Source organism: Periplaneta americana, chromosome 9 (assembly GCF_040183065.1).
Source record: "Periplaneta americana isolate PAMFEO1 chromosome 9, P.americana_PAMFEO1_priV1, whole genome shotgun sequence".
In the NCBI taxonomy this organism is placed as follows: Eukaryota; Metazoa; Arthropoda; class Insecta; order Blattodea; family Blattidae; genus Periplaneta; species Periplaneta americana.
In genome coordinates, this window is record NC_091125.1 from 92898191 (window position 1) to 92921494 (window position 23304).

Sequence of the window (23304 nt, forward strand, 5' to 3'; positions counted from 1 at the left end):
TTCTCACATAACTCAAAAACTATCCAACATTCTGTGATAAAATGTTTTGTGTGTATTTATGCATGTCATATCTAAAATGTGATGCAAGATCACTTCTCTATCTTTGATAGATTGTCTCATAAAAATAAATTCATTTAAAAAACTGTCAAATGTCAGTATTTTCTTCTAACACAAAATAAAAAAAATATTATTTATTAAGGAATGTAAATGAAAGAGCATGATATTGTAAACATGAGTTTCAGCAATAAAATAAAAGAGAGAAAATATGAAAAAGTTAACAAGTTTATGAGTTATGAGGGAAACACTTCTTCACTGCATAGTGAACGACCTACCACCATTATGAATTTTGAAAAAAAAAATATATATATATATATTTTTAATCGTAAAAATATTTGTTTCATATAGCAGAAGGACAGTATTTTACATATACCAATTTTCATTATTGTACAAGACACAATAATGAAGGAAAAAAATGTTGAATATTTCCAAAATTTTACTGCTGTAAGCTGTATCTAACCCCTTAAGGACGCTTTCAACGTGTGCGAGATGTGGCCGAAAAATGTTGTCTCTAGCGCTCTGTCAGAGAGAGGATTCTTTTATGTACACAAAATAAAGACATGGAAGTCAGAGCTTCGAACTTTGCTTCTCTTCAGGACGACTCCATGCTAAGGATTGCATTGTTCTTTAAAATCAATAGCCCTCGGCAGTGTTTGGACGTGTGAATCTCAGATCCAATCGCAAGACCACCGACGACGACTCCATTTGGTTACTAAAAAAAACTGTCTCCGATGTCCCTTGTAATTCATTTTTGTACACAGCATAACCATCTTGTAAGAGGCGAGGACATTACATATCATATGACTCATCGCAAGCACACAAAGCCATAAATCACATGTAGAAAGTTATTTAATCTATTTTCGACACAAACATTGTGTTTTGAAATCCCATAATGCTTTTAATTTACATAAATGGGCAATAACTCAGAAAATTCGCAGTAGTGCAACAGCCTAACACGATCGTCTCTTGTTTCGGCGTGCTATCTCTTCCGGCATTCCTGGCTATCTGGAGACTGTATTCATAATTCTATGATAACCTGATTCCATGTCAATTGCCGAACAATTAGCCACAATCACAGCTGCTCTGTCGCTCAACTACGATTATAAAATGTAAATGAACTTTATATCGCATCATTTCACATTTATTATTAAATCCAGTCGTTGACATCATGTATCCTGTGTAATTTTTTTCTTCCTGTGACGTCAATATATATATATATATATATATATATATATATATATATATATATATATATACTCGCATTTAATAGTCCATTTCAAGTATCGTACCATTTTGTCTTGTTGGCACTACAAAATGTCCACGACTCTCGTGTGTTTTGTTTGCTGCTTAGCAATGGGAATCGTCACAGTAAGTAATTGATGCACGTTAATAAGATTGTCATTTCTCGAATTTTTAGGGATATAGTATTTAATAATTATTTAACCTGGTAGAGATAAGATCATCAGGCCTTCTCTTCCCCTCTACTAGGGGATTACAACTATGATATTAAGAATACAATTAAAATTATAATTACAATTAATATTACTTTTACAATTAAAATCGAAGTACTAAAAGATCACCTGCTTAATGAAGGTTAGATAAATTATTGTAGAAGTTAAGAACAAAGAAAGATTTTTTTTTTTTACTGAAGCACAAATTAAGAACAGAATTATTATATATGGATGAAATTACCGGAGAATTAAATATTTTATTCTAGAATAAGATAACTATTTACAAGAACCATGTCTGAACGAATGTCCGAAATTGTATTTTAAAGCCTATTTTGATGATTCTATAGTCTATTTTATGTGTCTAAAGTTGACTTTTAAAGCCCTAAAAATTCGAGGTCTAGTTATGTCATGTACCCGATGGAGTGAAATAAGGAAACAATTTTATTTTATAATATTGATTAACGCCTACATTCACAATAGCTGCCTACTAGTTGGATAACTTTTTCTGCAAAATATGGTCTTGATGAATATTATAGCTTCAGGTGGCGTCACAGCAGTGAAATTAATACACTTAGGATTGAAAAAAACGTATGAATACAAAACAAAGTTTTTATTCTTAATTTATTAAATTCTGTATCTACAATGGCGACTGATCGTTTAAATAAGAAGATATGGTGTGTAACGTTTTACACCATTTTCACGTGGCGCTAAACCACTAGATTTAAAAGAAAAACAGTTTTTCTGTTTGTCTCAAATTGATCCTCTTTTTTTTTTTGTACGGAGGAGGGACCCGAAGCCTGAGGCTTATTGTGCTTACCACTCCTATTCTTGTGAATGATTGAGTAGCCAAACGGCCGCGCTCTTGAACAAGTACAGCATGCTGCACCGTACAATAATGAGATTTTAAACCCATACCACAAACGCTCGCTAACAGCGTATTCCGAATCTCACCGGACCGGTGGACAACAATGACGTCACGCTGCAGCGAAATAGGAACAAAACTGCTGGAAGGATCGATGGCTGTCATGGCGACTGTATAAGTTGTTGTCTGTGCTACTCTAGCAAAATTTTGCGAACTTTCCGTACTGCCATCTCGTTCAAAGATTTATTTCCTGAACCGGTAGTAATAACTGGTCCGTTGAGATGTTCTCTCATAAGCCACTAACATATTGCTTTTACGTTGTGCTCATTACAAACAATACAACAGAACTAAAGCAGAACACACTGCCATGACACAACAGTGCACGATGATATTTGTCTGCTAATTCCCGCCCTATACAAGAACCAATCAGATTCACTGATGGCTGCTGATGGAGACTGCCACTACCTCTGCAAGCTGATGGCACCAGTGTGACACCGGTGGAGCATCACTGATGCCATCGGTGAAATTCGGAACACAGTGATGCCATCAGATTGCTCAGCGCTGAAATTCGGAATACGCTCTAAGGCTTCAGTTATCATTTTTATAATGTCCCTCAATTGCTTGAAAGTGACCGGAAAAGTTGCCAATCTCCATGATAGATCTCAATATCATCATCCTTTCAAGTTCATCATCCTTCAAATTTTGGATAATTGGCGACTCGTTTCAACATTCATCTTACCAATTAATTAAGTCTAAGTATTCTTGTACATCAAAATTCAATTTTGACTCTTCGAATTGACGTATATTCGAGTGCTGCTCTCCGTTTCTTGGCTCTATAATACACCTTATTGCTACAAATTCTGTTAAAATTATTAAGTGTTCGGATGGATTTTCAGTGGTAGTAATTAGCCATCTGCAGTGGTCCTCTTTTGGCCACAACTGGTGATAACTTATCTTTTGAAATAGCAAGACAAATGTTGTAAATATATTTATATCGCTACTTAAAACCTGCAGGTCAACACTGGACAATTCTAGAGAGATTGCACTGAAATCAACCACTTTTAGGCGCTCACAATAATCATGATTCTGATCAAAATTCTTCCAGAAAACTGATTTGGACTTGACGTCTTTCCATCCAGCTCTTTAAATAAATGTCGGAGTGTGAATTCTTTGCAATTAACTAACAAATGAACTAACGTTCTTACGAAATGTTTTAACTTTGATATCATCTATTTTTTCGTTCCTGTATTGACTACTGTGTCATCAGAACCAGTCGCAACCAATTTACTTAGGATTATGTTATGGTGAAGAAAGGAGTAGAACGGAGAAAAATTGTCTCCGGCACCGGGAGTCTAACCCCGGTTTTCAGCTCTACGTACTGACGCTTTTTCCACTAAGCCACACCGGATTCCACTTCCGATGCCGGCTTGAATCCTTCTCAGTTTAAGTTTTACCTCTCTGTTCCCCTTTGGTGGCCTACCCTCATGTACTGTGTCACAGAATATGTGACAGTGGCACAATGTCCAACACTATGTACAGAGGTGCACTCATTACGAGTAACTAAGTGGCCGGGGTCCGACGGAACAACGCGCCGTCACGAAGTGATTACTTACACTTATCATATTTAATGATGTACTGAAGCACATATGATATTTCCGTGCATGAATTTTTCTCTGTTCTACCCATTCTTCACCATATGCTAACGCAGAATTCATCCACGGAAATACTGTATCATAGTAAATAAATAAATTAGGAATATGTGATTTTTCAGAAAATTAAGAGTGCATTTGCTAACGTTTTCGGCAGAACCATTGTACGGTATCATGCGGCTCATACAGAACGAACCAGGTTCCGATAAAAATAACCACGTATTCATCCTTCATAATTCTTCGATGAAAATGCTTTCCTCTATTTTCTTCTTCAATAGTATACTATCTTTTCTACCGTCAAAATAAATACTCAAGGGTTCTGATGGTATCGAATATTTTGTAAATTTTTCGCATTCTCTTCCGTATTGTTTCTCCACTAGACGCGCCGAGTAGAATGCTTTTAAAATTATGTATCACTTGTAGTGTCGTAGGTAACTTAGAATCTAAAACTTTAATCTCAATGCGCCACCTGAAGATAATATTTCCGATCAAAATCATTTTGGGGGATACATTTAGCTGTCCTTTGGCAACTATTGAACATATAAGCGATCAAAAAATTCAGACTTCAATTTTTCATTTCACTCTAATTTATACATACATTTTTGCTTCATTGCAGACATGTGTCGGATATTAGTATTTCTAATAATATTTTGTAGGCTATTTGTAAATTGTCTTACTATTAAAAAGTAACAATAGGTCTATATCAATCATTGTATTAATAATGTGCCTGTGATATTTTGGAGACCAATGCTGTCATTCAACTATGTAACGCACTGCAATCAAATAAGTAAATGGTGGTGGTGGTGGTGGTGGTGGTCGTAGCAGTAGCAGTAGTAGTAGTAGTAGTAGTAGTAGTAGTAGTAGTAGTAGTAGTAGTAGTAGTAGTAGTAGTAGTAGTAGTAGTAGACGTAGGTCTAGTATTAGGCCTAGTAAGTATGTAATTTTATTTTATTGTATTTGCAATTTATTTCATACAAAATTTTTCTACTTATAATGATGGGTTTTGTGTACAATTTACTCCTATACTATCTACTGTCTATTATGTTGTAAAATCAATTTATTATTGTCGTTAGGTCCGAAGACAGGTCCGAATCTCACAAATGATACCCACAAGGCACCACTTTTGAGGCAACTAGGCTAGGATATAATGGGATAGAGTGACTAGGTTTTTCCCCCCTCCATTGCATACATCGCCGATTAGCTACATATGACACTAATCAGACTTCAGATGGATACAAACAATTGTTCTTCCTCTGACACATACCGTCAAGTGAGATGTACTGCCTGATAATAGATGTACACATCAACTAGAACCACAATCAGACGATTTATTGTTGTTATTATTATTATTATTATTATTATTATTATTATTATTATTTTATATTGCATTTTGGCATTTCATGTGACAATTTTATTTTTCCATAGTTATGAATTTTGTATTCCATTACTGCTCTGCTTATCTGTATTTTATCTACATGCATAACTATTCATTATCCATCTCCGAATATTAAACTCGTCCCATTATTTCCAATACGGAAATGCAGTCCAACAGATTAAAACAACACGTAGTAAACCATATTTTCAGGTAAAAAGTGATATTTAGAACAATAATTAAAAATAATACACCATAATTATTTTGCGGAGTTTCCCTCCATTATGCAGAGAGGGAACGTTAAGGAAAGTAGGCCAGAATAGACTAATTTACGTGTTGCTAATACTAAGAACAATACTTAAAACACAAAATTACAGAGCAGCATTGTTTACTGATTCCATTGCCCCCTCAACGCATGTTAAATATGCCTGATTACCACAACTGTTATTAGAGAACTCTCTGCATACACGCATTTGTATAGCCTACTTCCTGCTGGCCACGTAAACAGCACATATAGCGAAAGAATGATGTTCATGTTGCCTTGTCAATACAGATGCCCTCATGATTCGATTCGTGTGGTGGTAATTACGTAATAGAATAAAAGGTTAAAAACTATTGATTTCAAGCCATCACAGGTGGCAGGTGATGCTAAGCAGCAGCTATAGAGCGTTCTGAGTTTAGAAAATGCCATTAGATATTATAGGCGTCTTCTCAGCGGACATCCCCATTCTTTGTAATATAACTAAAGTTATTTACATACAGTATTTCCTAATATATATATATATATACGAGGGTGCTTCAAAAAGTAACGCAACAAGAGCTCTCATGGACAAACTTTATTTCATAGGCAAATACACTGATATACGGTAGTATGGCACTGGTACGCATTACTTGTCCAAACACTTGTTCCAACAGTAGACTAAGGCATCGATGCCGGTATAGAAGAAATCTGCGTCAAGTCCCTGAAGCCACGTCACTACGGCTTGCTGAACGGCCGTATCGGTGTTGAATCGCTTACCACCCAGGTTCTCTCAACTTTGCCCTCGAGAAAAGTCACCATTATTTAAAATTCAGGTGTTCATTAATAACTTAAGAAACTAACTTTATCTAACTTGGTAAAAAAAAACACACATAAGAGCCTCTCAACATTAAAGTGTATGAGAATAAGGATTGGACAACTTATGTCAGTGATTGGGTGGTGGCAATTTAAGTAAATATGTCGAAGGAACAGGATGTTCAAATTTAAAGTTGCCTTATTTACGTAGCATGAAATGGTAAAGTCAATATGGTTCTTCTATTAAGAATCACTGATATGAAACAAAATGAAGCTTCCTTTATAATTTCCAACTTCAGGTCCAAATATCAAGAAGGTGTTTAATTTCTTTATGTAACTAAAGAAATATGCAAATAGAAAATTTGTTTATTGCAATATACGTATAATTATACAAACAACTAAATGTCTGTGAAAGTATAACTTAATTGTCAAAAAATTCAAATTTTATGCACGTTCGAATACATCACGTGTAAGGTGAAATTTTCAGGCCTCACATATTAAATTCGAACTTTAGTAGAGCCTACTAACTATAAAGGCCCATTCACAATGAAAATTAAACATAACCGTAACATAAATATAGAAGTTTGCGGCCAGACTACCAAATGGGATCATTCACAATGATTCACATAAACACTGACATTAACATTACCGTAAGACGTTAACATGGAAGTTTGCAAACTCCAAACTTTTATGCTTATGCTTACGTGATTTGCAAACAGAACACAATCGTGGAGCGCTGAAATATACGACAGAATATGAGGAAATGGCGTCGTTATGTTTCCATGGTTACTAAGTATGTTTGCTGTTATGTTTATGTTCCCAACGTGAATGATGGTATGACTTCTTGATTTTACCGTAACGTTTACATTCTTAAATTAACGCTTACGTTATGTTTAATTTTCATTGTGAACGAGCCTTAAAAGTTAAGTTTTAATGTGACATACAACTTGATAAATAAAACAGTTCAGAAAATAATTTCGAAACACAAACATCCGTGTAAATATTAAGCTTTAATAATAAATCTGAATTTTACTTTCAGAATTTCGATATGTATTGTGTATTAGACATAATGATAGTATCTTAATGATAGTACGCTGGTCTTCAATCCTACAGACTTGGGTTCGATTCCCGGCCTGGTTGTGATGGAATTTATGGTGGATAAAGCAGACATTACAGACGGTTTTTCTCGCGGGATCTCTCCACCTCCACCTTCTCCTCATTTTATTTATCATATTCTGCAATAGTAAAAATAAGCTGGGTTAGTGTTGGTGGTAGTAGGCCTACGGATTTCCGATGCTCATATAGGAAGAGCTTGGGGCTCAAGACCCTGATGATTATCGTCTTATTGTGAGAAAGAGACCTGGCTTTGTCAGGACTTGAGACAGGATGGCCTACTTGTCTGCATAGGATTCACGAATGCTATCCAAGCTACCTATCGCATTTGAACAATCATCGGATGTGTAGGATGCACAATGGATCAACGTTAATATAAGTGCGAGGAACCATTTCGGGTACGGCCAAGTACTGTACCTTAGTGATACCACAGTCTAGTATATACAGTCACGAAGCTTGAGTTTATGATGGTACTAGGAACAATAGACTATGCAGGTACTATTTAGCATTGTCTGTAACGAGGCGATAGTAGCGATCCTAGTGGTTAGCAGCTATCTATGAATGCATATTTACTACGTATTGAGCTTCGTTACTGTATACACTAGACTGTGGTGATACTGTTCGAAGTAAAAAATTTACATTTTAATGTTTACATTTCGAATGTAATCTATAAAGCCTCTGCATGAATAAAAACTTCACTATTAAAAATATGTGACTTCTGTCCCTTTAACACCCAGCGACTGAAATATCTTCTTAGTATACGAAAATTATGCAACACAGAATTCCATTGATCGATCAGGAAGACATTAAGCTCATTTCCTACTTTTAACACGTCTTTGTAAAACGCGGAACAGGTTCCGTGGTAATCCAGTTCCTCTACAAATTGTGTTCACACGGAAATGAGGTAATGTGATCATTCATTAACAACGTAAATTAGGCCTATTAACAGTAACATTAATAATAGTAGGACTATTAGTAATTAATAATAATTATTACAATATAATAATAATAATAATAATAATAATAATAATAATAATAATAATAATAATAATAATAATAGTAGTAGTAGTAGTAGTCTTCCTCCGCCAAAACAAGGATTTGGGTTAATTTCCATTCCGAAGTAAGTGGAACTGTTGAAGTCAAATTTCACTACTATTAGCTAAACTATGCATTCTATACAATGTTAATTTTAAACCTCTACTCGTGTACGATACTTTCCGAAATGTCTTTGTACGCATTCCATTTAACCTGTTCTATTTCTGTATATTTTCTTCTACGTCAATGCTGTAAGGAAATGGTACTACTTAAGTATTTGAATGTGTTTACTTGATCAATTATCTTATTATTGTCTATTATTGTTTTACATCTTTGTATACGTTTACCCTCTGCAGCCATAGATTTCCTCTTGTGTGAAATTCCTAAATCATAATCTTGTAGAATGTTGTTTACAAGTGTAGTATTTTTCGTAACTAATCTTCTGTTGCTGGAACATGGTAGAGAATTTATTACTACTCCATATCTCACTTCAGTATCACTTGGGTTCCTACTTCTCCAATCCCCCAATATCCTATTAATGTAGAGTTCGATATATTGATTTCCTTCCATTTTAGTTAATTTTTGGGTATTCCATATTCTTCCATAATTTCCCACAAATTTTGCGGTTTATTTAGTCATAAGCTTTATTGTAATTCAAAAGTAATAACAATAATAATAATAATGACAATTTTTACTTGGTTATTTAACGACGTTGTATCAACTACGAGGTTATGTTAGCGTCGATGGTATTTGGCGAGATGAGTCCGAGAATTCGCCATAGATTACCTGACATTCGCCTTATGGTTGGAGAAAACCTCGGAAAAAACCCAACCAGGTAATCAGTCCAAGCGAAATAGAACCACGCCCTAGCGCAACTCCGGATCGGCAGGCAAGTGCCTCAGCCGACTGAGCTACGCCGGTGGCCTAATAATAATAATAATAATAATAATAATAATAATAATAATAATAATAATAATGTGACTTATCACTAGGTCCGCTGGGCAAAGTAAATGAGTACAGTAAACTCTCAATTTGCCCTGGGTAATGAGTAGGAGATAGACTAACTTTCGAAAAACATGGATAATCCAATTTAATACTCATTTTTTTCCTATCCCTAACGTCCACTGCAGAGAGAGTCAAAAGTCAGAATCCATCGTGTTATTCATTTCAGCTTGCCTTGTTTGTTTGATAATGCCCTTCAGCAAGGCACATGTTCAGACGACGCTCCCAGTTCTTCAGAAAAGTAAGAATTATGACAGGAGGTATTTGCGCAGGCGTAGTCCATTATCTTCGCTTGCAGATGGCGTAGGCCACGAATCATTGCCTTCAGATGGCCCCATAGGTAGTAGGCCTAATCCATTGATATGAGGTCAGGAAACCTCGCGGGCCACTCAACGGGACCTCGCAGACCTATCCATCTCCCTGTACGATTAATCTATAATGCGGCGGCTTACCATTCTGCTGAAACATTACAGGGAACTCGCCGTCCTCATTCAGAACTGATGACAAGACACATTTAACAGTCTTGTACTCTTCGGCGATCAGGGTACCATCGAAAAAAAAAAATGACCAATGATCCTGAAGCACACATTCGTTCAGTGGTTCCTGACTTTTGACTCACCCGGTATTTCATAATATGCTGCCAGTTTAGTATATGATTTTCTAATCTCAGATTTCTCAATCACTTGTAACTTTATATTTTATTATTAGAACCGTTTCCTTCAGTTTCCAGCCATGACAAGATACATGACACCAGATAGAATTACAATCGTGCATACTGAAAAAATTACAAACAAAGAAGTATCAGTTTTCCACACGTGGAGCAATCGCCATTCCTTATCTTTCCAACCTGCCGAAAACAGAGGACTTGCGTGACAAGCGAATCATAATAAGAGTTATCATGAACTGAATGCGGGTTGTGTGTCCTATATATTGCGTTATGAAAGCTGCCGTTCGCGTTGCAAGTAAAGGCACCAGTAATCCTATATAATCGAGAGTTTACTGTATCTCTCATGGATGGGATAAATAAATGCTTTTTTTTTCGTGTCAGTCATCTGATCCGTGCATACTTGCAAAACGATTTTGTCAGTATTTCCTTCCATGAATGACAGATAATTGATAAATGATTAAATTGTAGCAGGGGATACAGGAGTGCCCGAGGAAACCTCCTCCAGTATCACCTTTTTTCTCCGCCATTTCGAATCGGACTCACCGAAATTTGAATTCATGTTTCTAGTGTGGGTAGATGAAGCGTACGTAAATAATAATAATAATAATAATAATAATAATAAATAAATAAATAAATAAATAAATAATAGCTAAAATTTATACAACTCCAATAGAAGCTAGATGTACGTTCCTTATATTGTTTTGTATTTATTGTCTTAGACTGTATTTTTATGCATTGCTAATCACATAATACTCTTACTTATGAAGTTCGGCTCTTTACAAACATCTGCTAGATTCAGAATAAACTTCACAGTACTGTGATGAATAATTCAATGTTTTAAAATTGATAGTGGCAATTATTGTTATTACAATAACAATAATAAGTTAATAATAATAATAATAATTTTTATTTATTTTATTTATTTATTTAGAATATTAACGTGCAAAAACAACAGCACAGGGCCAATTAGAGTTTAGCACGATACAAAACAGAACAAAACAACAAATGATGATGAGAATGAATGATAGAAAATGGCAATGAGATGAAATACAAACAATATAATAGTCTACATCAATCATTGATCAAATAATAATTATAAAATTATAAATTAGTACAATGAGATAATTGAAATAATGGAATAATCTACATTAATCAATTGACCAAATGCAAGAAATAAAATGGATAAATAATTATAAAATTAGATCAGTGAGTTAAAAACTCAAAGATATACTACACATTAAATGGATCCAAGTTGAATTCATGCAAATTAGCATATTTAATGCATCTGCAGACCGGAGAGAGAGATTTAGGATTCTTATTATAAAACAATTTATGAAATCTTAAACCATTAGCAGGAATACGAAGACTGATTTTGCTTATGAAAGATTCACAATCAATATCACCTTTAATGACTTTGCAAATAATAATAATAATAATAATAATAATAATAATAATAATAATAATAATAATAATAATAATAATAATAAATATAAATCAATTAGGAAAGCAGGCCCCGTGACCTGTTTCGATTCCATAATGCATCAATCTAGAAGTCTCTTAATAGATCGAATTTGACTACTTTTTCCACAGGGATAGTAATTCATTATTAAATATTTTAATCTGCCTCTGCCCGTTCCAAAATAAGTTGATTGTAATGATGAAGGAATTTATTTATTCTATCCAAAACTGGTCTGACTTTGAGTTCTGATAATTTATTTTTTGTAGACTTACCAAGTGTATTTTGCCCTTTTTTTTTCTTAAAAATGTAATCTCTCCTGTCCATACCTTGGATTTATATTGTTCTCTTATTGCCCAAATCTTACATCCATATAAAAGTGCAGATATAACCGGAGTGTTCTATATTTGCAATCTTCTATGTTTCTGAATTTGGGATGATTTTAGAATTCTGTTAGTCTAATAATAATAATAATAATAATAATAATAATAATAATAATAATAATAATAATAATAATAATAATAATAATAATAATAACAGTATTACATTACATTACAATTAATATTATATTATATTATATTATATTATATTATATTATATTATATTATATTATATTATATTATATTATATTATATTATATTATATTATATTATATTATATTATGTTATATGCTCGACCAAGCCGAAATGTTGTAATTATACACCTGGTAGCAGCCCTTTAATGGACCTCATTAAAGTACACCTATTCATTAAAGTTCAGGTTTTCCACCAATCAGACAGCACCACTGTACCAATATTAAAGCGCAATTATCGATTATTCTCGAATATGCAATCGAAAGACAACTAGCAAAACGTCACGGAGGCTGGAAATCCAAAACTGTACCAGAAGGTTATGTTCTGTTACTATAATAATTAGCGTTAATTGTAAATAATATTCAAATAAATTCAATTTGTCATCTCGTTTTTCAATGTCTAAATCAATTTCCAGGTTATATCAAGATTAATGGTCATTTTACTCTCTAGATTATATCAAGGTCAATGACATTATTTTGTTCCTCGGAAAAAATCAATACTTTCGCGTCTGCGCACATCTCACAATTTAAGAGATATTGCACAGGGTCACTTCCGCTCCCCAGTCAGATAAGAATAATATGAATACTTATGAATAATTTCAAGTTAGAAATATGGTCTAGCATAAAAAGTCGTATGAAACTTGCCTATAATGGTAATTAAGACGCTAGTATGAAAATTATGAAACTCACTTGCGCTGGTTTCATAAACATACTCGCGTCTTAATTACTGCCATTATAGGCTCGTTGCATAATGTACTAACATTATATTATATTATATTATATTATATTATATTATATTATATTATATTATATTATATTATATTATATTATATTATATTACTGGGTTCCTCCAATCTCCATTTTCACTAGAATATTTCTGATATTTCAGGGAAGAACAATCTACTCTGAATCACCCAGTATTTCCGACATGGACAACGACCTGGCGGTAATAAAATTCTGTAACATGACGTCGCCCATTAGCTTGGGTAAGTTGTGGCAGTAATCTACATTCATTTATCTGTCAAGTCACATGACGCAAATCAAACATCACCATCCTTCGGAACTGAAGAACGAGATAAGAAAGATGACGCAAATATTTTTTATTCTCTTACCATTTTCAGTTTTATTCTTCTCCTCCTCCTCTTCATCATCATCATCATCATCATAATTATCACCCTTTTTATCATTATATGAAGTGTAATAAAAAGGTATGTTGATGCTGTAAAATCATATATTTCAAAATTTTCGAGGCAATACGAGATTTTTATCATCTTTGATAACCTAAAAATTAATTTTGAATTCTGTCTGCCTTTATATAGGCCTAATCTATAGTTATTTCTTCTGAACTATCGGACGAATTTTATTCATATTGAATATTTACACGCTTAAATTCAACCCGAAATGATACACATTCAGTAAGTATAACAATAATTATTATTTATTAGCAATTTTACCATGAAGGCGTATCCTCAAATAACAATACAATTTTTTAATATTGTTGCTAAAAATTTTAATATGGAAATCTTTGTGGGAAAATCCAAAATAATGGCATTCCATGATAAAAATCCTGTCTAAAGCAAAATTTGCATTGATTATAAAATTGTAGAAGAAATTAACACATTTAAATACTTAGCCTATATCATCTATATGAACAAGAAAAAAGACAAATTTCAAAATTAGATATTTTGTAAAAAGAAAACATGAGAATTATTAGTTCAGTTTCCAGCGCCATACCAGATTCATTTATTCATAGTTTTCTACTAAAAGGCAGGTCTTTCACTGCAAATCCAGCATTCTCTAAACTTTTCTATTTTTCCCCTTCCTTTTAGTCTCCGAATACGATCCAATGTTAATGTTGTCTATCATCTGATATCTTTTCGGCCCCGAACTATCGTCCTTTCGAAAGACAATTTATTGAAAGACCCTTAAAAAGGCGGTATGAAACAATAGAGACCGCAACGAATCACTAGATCCAATACTTGAACTGGATGTCGATGTTGATAATTTATTGATGACAAATTTAACGAGTCCCTATTTTAAATCAAATCTCAAAAGCCAAATTAAAGCAACAATTTTCTTCAAGATTTGTTGTATTATTTATAAGAAATTGACAAATGGGAAGAATTATTATTTACTATACAGATGGTTATTTGTACTACTTCTTGCGAATTCATTGTAAGTTTTACGTTAGGGACCAGAGACAGGCACTGGAAGTGAATTTATTTTAAAGATACGGAAGAGTAGTAAAACTAAGGTGTTATTTGTGGGTGAACCAGTGAAGCAAGGACTTATAAGTTTGGATTTAAAAGAAATGATTCTCATTATGCCACTAAAATATCTTAACATTCTTATCCGAATTTCGTAAATGGAAGTAATTATATGAATTAATAACGATATGCCTTGACTTACTTTTTGTAAATTAAATTATTATTATTATTATTATTATTATTATTATTATTATTATTATTATTATGCGCATATATGTCCATAACTTGTAATGGCAAATATTATCGCTTCAGCGGTGCGGTCAAGAATTTGCGCATGCGTGCTAAAGTTCTTTATCCGCCACAGACGTCATTTGGAGACAATCATGTCGTGTTAACGCATTGTTATGGGACTTTAAAATCTTCTATTGTACACTGTGTAATTCAAAGATTAAAAATCAAACATTTTATGTTTTTAATTATAAATAATGTATTTTGTAGTCACTCTGAAGAAATAAAAGTCCATTATTTTATTTGGGTGCATTGAGCGATTTTAATTAAGTATGTATTTCAAATAATAAGCTTAGTGGAAGCAAATAAATTATAATTAGTAATATACCGTACTATATGCAACATATGAAGGATCTGAATTGTTGCCACAATCATAATACTCTTGTATATAATATGGGAATGAGAGACTCCTCCTTAACACTTATTTATTTCTTTTTAACGCTAACTTCGTCAGAATATAATTATTTTATTTCATTTCATTTTTTTATGTGGTATTCTGTTATATTTCATGGATCTATAGGAAATAATTTAGCTACAAACTACAATAAGATTTGTAGTAGTAGTAGTGGTAGTGGTGGTAGTGGTGGTGGTGGTGGTGGTGGTGGTCGTGGTGGTGGTCGTGGTGGTGATCGTGGTCGTGGTAGTGGTCGTGGTAGTGGTAGTGGTAGTGGTAGTGGTGGTAGTGGTGGTGGTGGTAGTGGTAGTAGTAGTAGTAGTAGTGGTAGTAGTGGTGGTGGTGGTGGTGGTCGTGGTGGTGGTCGTGGTGGTGGTCGTGGTCGTGGTCGTGGTGGTGGTGGTGGTGGTAGTGGTAGTAGTGGTAGTGGTAGTAGTGGTAGTGGTAGTAGTAGTAGTAGTAGTAGCAGCAGTAGCAGCAGCAGCAGCAGTAGCAGTAGCAGTAGTAGTAGTAGTAGTAAGTAGTAGTTAGTAGTAGTAGTAGTAGCAGTAGTAGTAGCAGTAGTAATAGCAGTAGTAATAGTAGCAGCAGTAGCAGCAGTAGCAGCAGCAGCAATAGTAATACATTTTCTATTTCATTTAATTTGCTTTTATTATTTAGAAAAACCATAAAGTCGTTATAAATTACAATGAGTTTTTAATTCACTGGTACCTATTAGCGACTATATAGTAATACATAACACTGAGTGCAAGCCTACTTCATATAGCGTTTTTCAATTACGGACCAATAGAAAATCATTGAAGATACAATAAAGAAATGTAACAAACTTTTAATAATATAAATACTAACAGTAAATTCATCACAACTGACCACTTCATATTTTCGAAATGTTTCGTACGATTTTTTATGTAATGTCTTTTGAAAATAAAATTTTATCATATAGACCAGGGGTCGTCAGCACAGAGCACGCTGGGGCTGGTCTCTCTTACCCGTGGAAAACGCAGTGCACTAGGCTGCACTCCGTAGCTGCTAGCGGGTAAGTTCTCTATCTCTCCCTGTTGCTCAACAGTGCACACGGGACAGTACCGCGTACCCTTTGCACATTTCAGCGAGTGCTGACTACCACTGATATAGACCTATTAAATTAATTTAATAAACCAAACTTTCCTAAGTCCTTCATTATTCAGCAAATAAACATATTTATTTCGTTTAGGCAGGAAGTAAATTGTGGACGATGATCTTTTTTTTTTTTTTCAAGGAACAAGCAATGTGTGGCATTTTGAAATAAAGTCGTAGACTCTAGAGCGATGAAAGGGAGATGGGAATCCTCAAGAGAACTTGTATTTTTCAACCATACATGCCGAGATTTCAACTTAAATGTCTTGTTTAATGAATCAGAGCAAATACGTGCTACTTATGTCGTTCCTGTATGCACTCAAACTCGTTTCTGGTCCCCTTTGAAATATGTAAATAATCAAGTTTGCCACTTCATGCACCGGATATTATCGGAAGGCTTTCCTAAAGTGTACCTAGCAACCAGGCCGCTTTCTGAAGGAAGAAGCACTTATTGGTTTAGTTTACACTGTTGGCTTGAGGCAAACATACTAATGATTCCATTTTGTACAATTTATCTCCAAAATTGTTAACAAAATATTTGCTGAGTAGTGTTTGCAGCTCCCACGTTTCGTGTACTTCAATTCCGACTCGTTTGTGAATATTCATCCGTTATCAGTGAAAAATATTGAGTTATTTCACATAAAAAAATCAGGAGTCATACTGATTCGATATGAAATTTCCTCGATGTCTATGTGATGTTCAGATTTTAGAAATGCTGAAAGAAGAGAAGGTCAGACACTGTCAAGCGAAAACAGACTATAAAGAAGTGTGAGACGAAGTAGAGAAATAAAGCGGGAAATAGAACAAGAAAAATGAGGAAAAATAAAAATAAATAAAATTTTGACTTCCTGTAACTTTTCTTGCTGTCTTCTTTTACTAAATATCTCAATAATTCTACGTTTTATATATTGCTAGATATGTTTAATTAAGTTATTATGAGTATTGTATGAACTTCATGTTCTTTAAGTTATTCTTGAAATTTCCTTTATTTCACGTTTTCATGTTCTGTTTTAAGAACGGTTGCAGTTTTCTCTACTACAAGCTTTCATGTTTTGTTTTAGTAGTTATTGCATTTTCTTCACTACAAGCTTTCATGTTCTGTTTTAATAGTTTTAGTTTTCTCTACTACAAGCTTTCATGTTCTGTTCTTAATAGCTGTTGCAGTTTTCTCTACTACATACTTTCTTAATAGTTTTTGTAGTTCTTTCTACTACATGCTTTCATGCTATGTTTTAGTAGTTTTTGTAGTTTTCTCTACTAGATGCTTTCACGTATTGATTTAATAGCTGCTGCAGTTTTCTCTACTACATGCTTTCATGTTCTGTTTAATAGTTGTTTCAGTTTTCTCTACTACAAGCTTTCATGTTCTGTTTAAATAGTTGTTTCAGTTTTCTCTATTACATGCTTTCATGTTCTGTTTAATAGTTGTTTCAGTTTTCTCTACTACATGCTTTCATGTTCTGTTTAATAGTTGTTTCAGTTTTCTCTACTACAAGCTTTCATGTTCTGTTTAAATAGTTGTTTCAGTTTTCTCTATTACATGCTTTCATGTTCTGTTTAATAGTTGTTTCAGTTTTCTCTACTACAGCTTTCATGTTCTGTTTAAATAGTTGTTTCAGTTTTCTCTACTACAAGCTTTCATGTTCTGTTTAAATAGTTGTTTCAGTTTTCTCTACTACAAGCTTTCATGTTCTGTTTAAATAGTTGTTTCAGTTTTCTCTATTACATGCTTTCATGTTCTGTTTAATAGTTGTTTCAGTTTTCTCTACTACAGCTTTCATGTTCTGTTTAAATAGTTGTTTCAGTTTTCTCTACTACAAGCTTTCATGTTCTGTTTAATAGTTGTTTCAGTTTTCTCTACTACAGCTTTCATGTTCTGTTTAAATAGTTGTTTCAGTTTTCTCTACTTCATGCTTTCCTGTTCTGTTTTAATAGTTGTTGCAGTTTTCTTTATTACATGCTTTCATGTTTTATTTTAACAGTTGTTACAGTTTGCTACATATTTTTACATTCCGTTGTTATTGTTGTAGTTTCAATGAACTCAGTGTTGGTAAACAAACGGCTGTCAGGAGTGGACAACGTAGAGGGCTTCAAGTGTTTCCTTCACTGTCTATATAATAAATATAATTGGGTGAGTGAAGTAACGAAAATATAATTGATATCAGCACACTTTGCCAAATGGCCAGCTTTAAAGTGAAAGAACACAGTCATTGAGGATGTATATTTGAATCACTGAAGCCTACAAATAAGTAATTAAAGTGCAATGCTTTTCCTATATCCATATTTGTTTCTTTTTTGCGCAGTTACTTTAATTTTCTAGCACAGTCTCATATTGTTTACAGATGGACATGGAAGGTGGATTTCTGTTGGCCAACATGAAGAGTTCCCTGGAAGCAACGCATATGAATGAGATCGTCTCCGATTGGGTCATCTACAAATGTTCCGCTGTCGGTCAGTAATCACAAGAATGTAGTTCGAAAATTGCATATCAGTGACCAGTTTGCTACATATTACCATTTTTGTTTCGATATTTTACAGATCCTGATTTCATGAATTATTTGTACTATGTCGGTTTGCTGACTAACTTCTTCTTTTTTTAAGATCCTTCAGTCGAAGTTCTTGTATTTAATAAAACAGTATTCTGTATTATCATTAAAGTATTGTTTACTGGCCTCCAGAAATGTATGATCTTCTGACGGACATATGAGTTTCCACTTGTTGTTAACATGACATTTGACAAAATTGTCAAGTCGGTTATCAAATTTGCGACATATCAATTGCTAAAACACTCTACTTTGATCTTCTGGTTATGTATACTGACGGTAAATTTATTTTATTATTATTTTAATTATTATATCTATCAAAAACGCCCTTTCGTCAATTTTTGTCCATTATATCCAAATATTTCACTTGTCAATATACTTCTATTCCAGGACACCTTTGCTGAATCATTTACTATAATCTTGCATGGATTATGTTGATCATGTAGTATTCATTCATTCATTTAGTGTTCTGCCCAAGGGCAGGTCTTCCACTGCAAACACAGCTTTCTCCAATCTTTCATATTTTCTGCCTTCCTTTTCGTTTTCTCATATGATCCATATATCTTAATGTCGTCTATCATCTGATATCTTCTTCGACCCCGAACTCTTCTCCCTTTCACCATTCTTTCCAGTGAATCCTTCAGTAGGCAGTTTCTTCTCAGCCAGTGACCCAACCAATTCCTTTTCCTCTTCTTGATCAGTTTCAGTATCATTCTTTCTTTACCCACTCTTTCCAACACAGCTTCATTTCTTAATCTCTCTGTGTGCACTTCACACATTCCATTCTTCTCCATATCCACATTTCAAATGCCATGTAGTATAATCGATTAATAATAAATATTTAAATGAGAAAATTTGGCTATCTTGTTATGACTCTATTACTTTATAATCAAATTATGTCATTGACATTTTAACATTTTATCTGGCGGTAAATGGAATTCCTAAAATTTCAGTTAGGAACGAAGACAGTAGGAGCAATAATAATAATAATAATAATAATAATAATAATAATAATAATAATAATAATAATAATATCAAAGAGTGACAATAACGATTGATTATAAATTGAAGAATGATTATATAGCCAAAGTTTCATTCTTTGAAATATTTTATGTTAACTAATAATATACCATGTAATCAATATAATTAATGCAATATATTAGAAAATGATTCAGTAGAGCTACTGGGAAACGACATGTGGAAACAACTGGATATAACAGACTAAAATTAACAAAAGTGTTTTTTATATGGATGAACGATTTCCTATTCAAAAATATTTGTTCCAGTCGATCGATTCCATATGTTGCCGTTATAAGGAAATATTTACAATATTAATTAATGTATCAATAATACTATTTACATTATATGATTGTAAATATTTTGCTACTTAGCGCAATATTAAATTGAGAGAAGTTAAAGCTAGTTCAGAACATACCTGAGGCAAGGACTTCTACCACAATGGTAGGGTTGGCTTAGTCTCACAAAGCCAGTCAATTCCTATTAGACATTTCTCTGTCGTACATTTGCTTATTACCGATTATACCTATACTTAAAACAAAATAATGCTTAATAATATGTTATTTAAGATTTATTTTGATAGTACTCTGTTCTAGCATTTATAGACCATATTGACTATCGTTTTAAATTCGTTAGACTATCTGTGTCTTGGGCGTCTCTTGTTCCTCTTCCTCATTCTCGGGTCCCATACAGATGACGTAGGTCCAGCTGTCACGTTTCATCCCCGGTAGCACAATAACTATATAAATAATTTTTCCTCCATTTCAGACTCTTCGGACAGATGTGAGAGAGCCTTCAAATTCACCGAGTGTTTCTGGGCGGAAACCAAGACAGTAAGTGAGACAAAACTGCTCATAGCACCTATATGAGTTCTACTACATTAAAGTAGATGTAATTCTTGTATTATAATGTGGTTGGATAGTCACTATAGCAAATACTGTTTACAGTAACAGTCATTCGTTCGGTATTCATTTAACTAAGTCTTTATAGAGATAATGTGACACAAATGTAAATATGAGTTTTATTAGTCATTACTAGACAGCGGAAAAAAAGTCATTCGGATATGAAGGCAACTATAACGCGAGTAGTTTGTCTCGTCAGAGGATTGTTGTTTACATAAGCACGATAGGCATACTAGAGGAGAGTGCAGGTAAGAACTGTTTTCGAATCGATGATTCAGAAGGTGCCTAATATACTTTTCTATAAACCCTTTAAAGTGAGGATTGTCCAGCGTTTTGAATGGAATATTGCAACTTATCATCATTCGACACAAATCCTGGCAAAAGTCATATTTCATATTTGAGGCGGAATTTGAACTTGAACCCTTATTTTCTTCTAACATAGAGCTACATTTTTCACGTGTTTATATGTATTACATTGATGTTCTATAGGTTGTTCTGTTATCTTTTTTAATGCAAACATATTTAACCCACATTTAATTCTTTCACCAGTATCACTGCTAAAAATGTGGACACCATATTCTTGTATTAAAGAATACACCCTATGTTTTTAACATCTGTCTTCGGCATTACTGGGTGTTCAGTTCAAAGTGTGTCATGGCTCGCTGTATGCCGTCATATGGCTAGCCGATGAGCCTAGGGAATTCAATATTCCTACACTTCCGCAAAGGTGTATTACCTAGGAGGCAGAGAAGTTGCCTAGCAAGTACGGCGTTCATTCTGAAGAGTACGAACCGATGCGTACGATAACGCCGGTAGTGGCAGGAATGTGAACTGTTTGGAAATACGTACTGTCGGGATATGGGGAGAGGGTTAAGACGATTACTTACGTATTTGATGACATTAACTTCGACGGTCAACATGGACACGGAGTATTTGATTTGTGTTGTGGAATGTTACCGTACGCAACCGATGATAATAAATACCCTGCGTACGACTTGCCGGCGCAAAACACAGTTCGAAAGAAGTTATGGTAGCACACAGACAGTACAGACCGCCATCTGTTGCTACGACGTTCAAGTTATACCGTACACGTTCTCAAGTTCAGATTGAAGAACGCCTTGAATAATAGGCAACTTCTCTGACATATAAGCTGAAACTCGCTTCAAATCGATGACTCAACAACAGTGACGTCATGACACACTTTGAAATGAACACCTAGTATGATCACTTTACCGAACACACGCTTATCTCAATGTTCTCTGTTCACGTACGGACGAAGACTGTCTGAGAACACAGAGTGGCAGTTGTTTTCGGTGTTCGCGCGGTGCTCTCTGCGGACGGTACCGTGTTGTAGCTACCTACTTGGGAAGCGTGCACACCTCATGCCATAGTCTATGCGTACAGTACTTGTAAACCGTTAACATGACTTTTATTTGACTTTTTTTCATGCTGTCTACTCATTACACTAATTACCAATGAAAGTGTATGCTCACTTGTTTTTTTTTTTTGTTTCAGTTTCCGGACGATGATGAATCCACATTGTACAACGCACATTAATTATTATTGGAAGCAGTTTGTTCATAATGCGAGTAAAGTGACACAATAAAAAATATTCGCACAAGGATATGGTGTAATTCAAATAAGTGAACAAATTTAAACAGTGTGTAAACACAGAGTGTTAGAGAAAAAGTTGAAGCAATGAACTATTTAATGGTATTTCCAATACTGTGTCAAGAAATGAACATCATTTTTTATGAAAATAATTTACAGTAGTAGCAATAAATATTTTTATGTGCCATTAAGCTCACAGAGCAATTAATTTTAAAGAAAATACATAAAATTATTTCCGAATATTGCTAACTACTTAAGTTTTGAAATTAATTTCCAAAGTGCAGACAGACAATTACTACAATATAATGTAGCCTACACAGTTGTTGTTTCAGCTAAAATCGTGATAATTCTGAAATTAAATATTATTTATTTTTGTTTAAATACTTCGTTTTATATAATTACTAAACCTGTCAGAAATTTGTTATTATGTGTAAAAGCATCAATAACATCCCCTACTACGCGTTCATTGCCACATTACCGCTGAGCACTAATGTCGCCACTGTGATTTTATACAAGATATCTTGGGCGATTGCGGAGCGAGGGGCATTGAGGGGATCAAAGTATTCGTGGAGGGATATGACGCACTTTGCTAGTTGGTGAGATTAACACCGGTAAATTTACAAGGGGCGGGTAGTAGTTTCTTATGGTATCAAAATATAAGCAATATTGTCTATTATGTTCAATCCAGCACCATAATCAACATCACTGCCGCCACTGTCACCCTTATGAATCAAGATTTAGACACCCATGCCAGTTTTGAATACATGTTCTTTGTATTATCTCTTTTCATAATTTTCATAATTTTCGGTGTTCTTTAGAATTAAATAAATATGTTACTTTCTCTCACTATATATGTACATCTGACTTTATAAATAAAAAAGTATATGTAATGTACATTGCACTGCTTCTTTTCTATACTTCTAAATTTCCTGATCAC

The 23304-nt window shown here is 33.9% G+C and overlaps 1 protein-coding gene across 1 annotated transcript; it reads left to right on the forward strand.

The window, feature by feature from the left end:
• The first annotated feature begins 1348 nt into the window (after nucleotides 1-1348).
• LOC138706243 (general odorant-binding protein 57c-like) lies at nucleotides 1349-23261 on the forward strand. The gene is made up of 6 exons (XM_069835294.1): nucleotides 1349-1425; nucleotides 13179-13275; nucleotides 18325-18425; nucleotides 18637-18745; nucleotides 20623-20687; nucleotides 22272-23261. The coding sequence occupies exons 1-6, from the start codon at nucleotides 1372-1374 to the stop codon at nucleotides 22311-22313; spliced, it is 468 nt and encodes a 155-aa protein (XP_069691395.1). The 5' UTR covers nucleotides 1349-1371; the 3' UTR covers nucleotides 22314-23261.
• Nucleotides 23262-23304: the final 43 nt, after the last annotated feature.

Bases quoted from the DNA above. Each gene is read 5' to 3' on its own strand.
- LOC138706243 (XM_069835294.1), top strand. From the start codon at position 1,372: ATGTCCACGACTCTCGTGTGTTTTGTTTGCTGCTTAGCAATGGGAATC. The intron at 1,426-13,178 runs GTAAGTAATTGA...CTGATATTTCAG, and splicing joins TAGCAATGGGAATCGTCACA to GGAAGAACAATCTACTCTGA. The intron at 18,426-18,636 runs GTGAGTGAAGTA...TATTGTTTACAG, and splicing joins TATATAATAAATATAATTGG to ATGGACATGGAAGGTGGATT.